This window comes from Otolemur garnettii, unplaced genomic scaffold (genome assembly GCF_000181295.1).
Source record: "Otolemur garnettii isolate 467f Iridium unplaced genomic scaffold, OtoGar3 scaffold00041, whole genome shotgun sequence".
Lineage (NCBI taxonomy): Eukaryota > Metazoa > Chordata > Mammalia > Primates > Galagidae > Otolemur > Otolemur garnettii.
In genome coordinates, this window is record NW_003852436.1 from 11447797 (window position 1) to 11450328 (window position 2532).

Genomic DNA, 2532 nt, shown 5'->3' on the forward strand with positions numbered 1-2532 from the left:
CACCCAGGTAAACATAAAAGATGTAAGGTCTTCCTCTTTTTTATGACTGCATAGTATTCCATACTATACATATACCACAATTTATTTATCCATTCATGGGTTGATGGACATTTAGGCTGCTTCCATGACTTGGCTGTTGTGAATTGGGCTGCAGTAAACATTCTGGTGCAAACGTCTTTTTTGTAACATGATTTTTGTTCATCTAGGTAGATATGTAGTAATGGTAAATTGCAGGATCAATATACCATTGGTATATTGACCCAAATGGTAGGTCAACTTTTAGTTCCTTGAGAATTCTCCATACTTCTTTCCAAAAAGGCTATATTAGTTTGCAGTCCCACCAGCTGTGTAGAAGTGCTCCTTTCTCTCCACACCCACGCCAACATCAGCAGTTTTGGGATTTTGTGATGTGGGCTAATCTTACTGGAGTCAGGTGATATCTCAAAGTGGTTTTGATTTGCATTTCTCTGATGATTAAGGATGATGAGCATTTTTTCATGTGTTTGTAGGCCATGTGCCTGTCACCTTCAGAGAAGTTTCTGTTTAACTCTCTTGCCCACAAAGAAATGGGGTTGTTTGTTCTTTTCTTATTGATTAGTTTGAGTTCTCTGTGGATTCTAGTTATCAGACCTTTGTCAGAAGCATAACCTACAAAAATCTCCTCTCATTCTGAAGGCTGTCTGTTTGCTTTACTTATAGTGCCTTTAGCTGTACAGAAGCTTTCTAGTTTGATCAGGTCCCAGTAATATATTTCTGGTGTTGCTTCAATTGCCAGGGGGGTCCTCCTCAGACAATACTTTCCCAGGCCAATATCTTCAAGCATATTTATTTATTTTAAAATTGAGACAAGAGTTTTGCTCTGTCACCCAGGCTATAATAGGGTAGTGCCATCACAGCTTACTGTAGTCTCAAACTCCTGGACTCAAGTGATCCTCCTGCCTCAGCCACTCAAGAAGCTGGGACTACATGTGCTTACCATGGCACGTGGCTGATATTTTAATTTTTTTGTAGAGTGAGGTGTTGTGTTGCCTAACCTAGTCTGGAAATCCTGGCCTTAAGCCATCTTCCTGCCCTGGTCTTCTAAAGTACTAAAATTTACAGGCAGGAGCCATTGCACTCAGCCTTATTTTTGGTATTCTTCAATAGACAAAGATTTTTTTATTACCAAGACTGTTAATGGCCTTCGGGATATGCATGAAACCCTACTGTCCACAGCACCATGAGATGATGGCTGTCATGTTTTAAGCATTGACAGCCCCCAGAAATACAGAAACAATATAGAAAAGCATATTTTAACTTTTGAAAGCTAACTTATTTGTCTGATTTTTCTTTTAAGTCTGTGATAATTGTAATAAATACTAAAACTGCTCATGGAGTCAGAATATTAGTTCCCATGAATGTTTTTCAATTTGCTTTTTGTTGTGGTGACTTGTTTTCCATTTTGGTCTTGAGACAGGAGAGAACCGAGCCGTTCTTTTTACTGTCTGAGTTTGCACCTGTGGGCCTGTGTGGGTTTGGGAGCAGTGGCTCCAGGGGTTTTGCAGTTGCTGAGCAAAGACATCCCCTGAGCCCAGCCAGCCCTGAAGCCTTGTGTTCTTCCCGCAGGCCCATTCATCAGCGTGGTCCTGTCAAAGCTGGAGAACATGCTGGAGAACTCTTTACATGTTAATTTGCTGCTCATCGGGATCATCACTCAGCTGGCCAGCTACCCCCAGCCGCTGCTGCGCTCCTTTCTGCTCAACACCAACATGGTCTTCCAGCCCAGCGTGCGCTCTCTCTACCAGGTACGTGAGCTGAGCCCACGTCACGGCTGCTGATTTGCAGGGCTTCTTCTCTCTTTCCCTTTGTTGTTTATAAACTTTAGTTTTTCAAAAATCCCTGTTCTAATTCATTTGTTTCTTTCCTGTCCTATTAAGCTGTCTGTGCAGATGATTGTAGACAAACTGCAAAGCTTCATTTAGCTTGATGTTTTGAGGGCGCCCTACCCAGAACACGGAGGCAGTTAAAAATGAGCAAATGCTTAATGTCATAATAGTTGCCATAATGAGGGCTGTACCTGAAAGATGCATTGATGACTGAGGGTGGAATTCCACTGTGAAACATCAACATTGTTACCGCTGTTTTTGACAGGTCCTTGCATCTGTGAAAAACAAGATTGAACAGTTTGCTTCTGTGGAAAGAGACTTCCCGGGACTCCTCATACAAGCCCAGCAGTACCTGCTCTTCAGAGTGGACATGTCCGATGCGAGCCCTGCGGCACTAACCAAAGGTGAGCCAGGATTCTCCGCCCTGTCTCTGCATTTCCCAGCCTGCAGGTTTGAGTTCACAGGCACTACTCTGCTTCCTGGGTCTCAGCAGCATCCAAAGATATTTCCATTTTTTCATGCAGCAGGGAGGAGCCTCCTCTCAGTACTCTTAAACCTGAACAGAAATCTGCTTTGCTCATGCCTGGCCTGTCCCCTCTCTGGAAGGTCTAGTAGGGCATTTATTTTCCTAACCAAGAGTGGTTCCCAGAAGGAGCTGATGTGTGGG

At 43.3% G+C, this 2532-nt stretch overlaps 1 protein-coding gene across 1 annotated transcript in view; it reads left to right on the forward strand.

Moving 5' to 3' along the window:
- Nucleotides 1-2532, forward strand: part of FAM160A1 (family with sequence similarity 160 member A1) — a 241812-nt gene that overhangs the window by 233541 nt on the left and 5739 nt on the right. Inside the window, exons 11-12 of the mRNA XM_003790218.3 lie at nt 1606-1784; nt 2131-2269. Of these exons, the coding sequence (XP_003790266.1) occupies nt 1606-1784; nt 2131-2269 (318 nt within the window). The remainder of the gene's footprint in view (nt 1-1605; nt 1785-2130; nt 2270-2532) is intronic.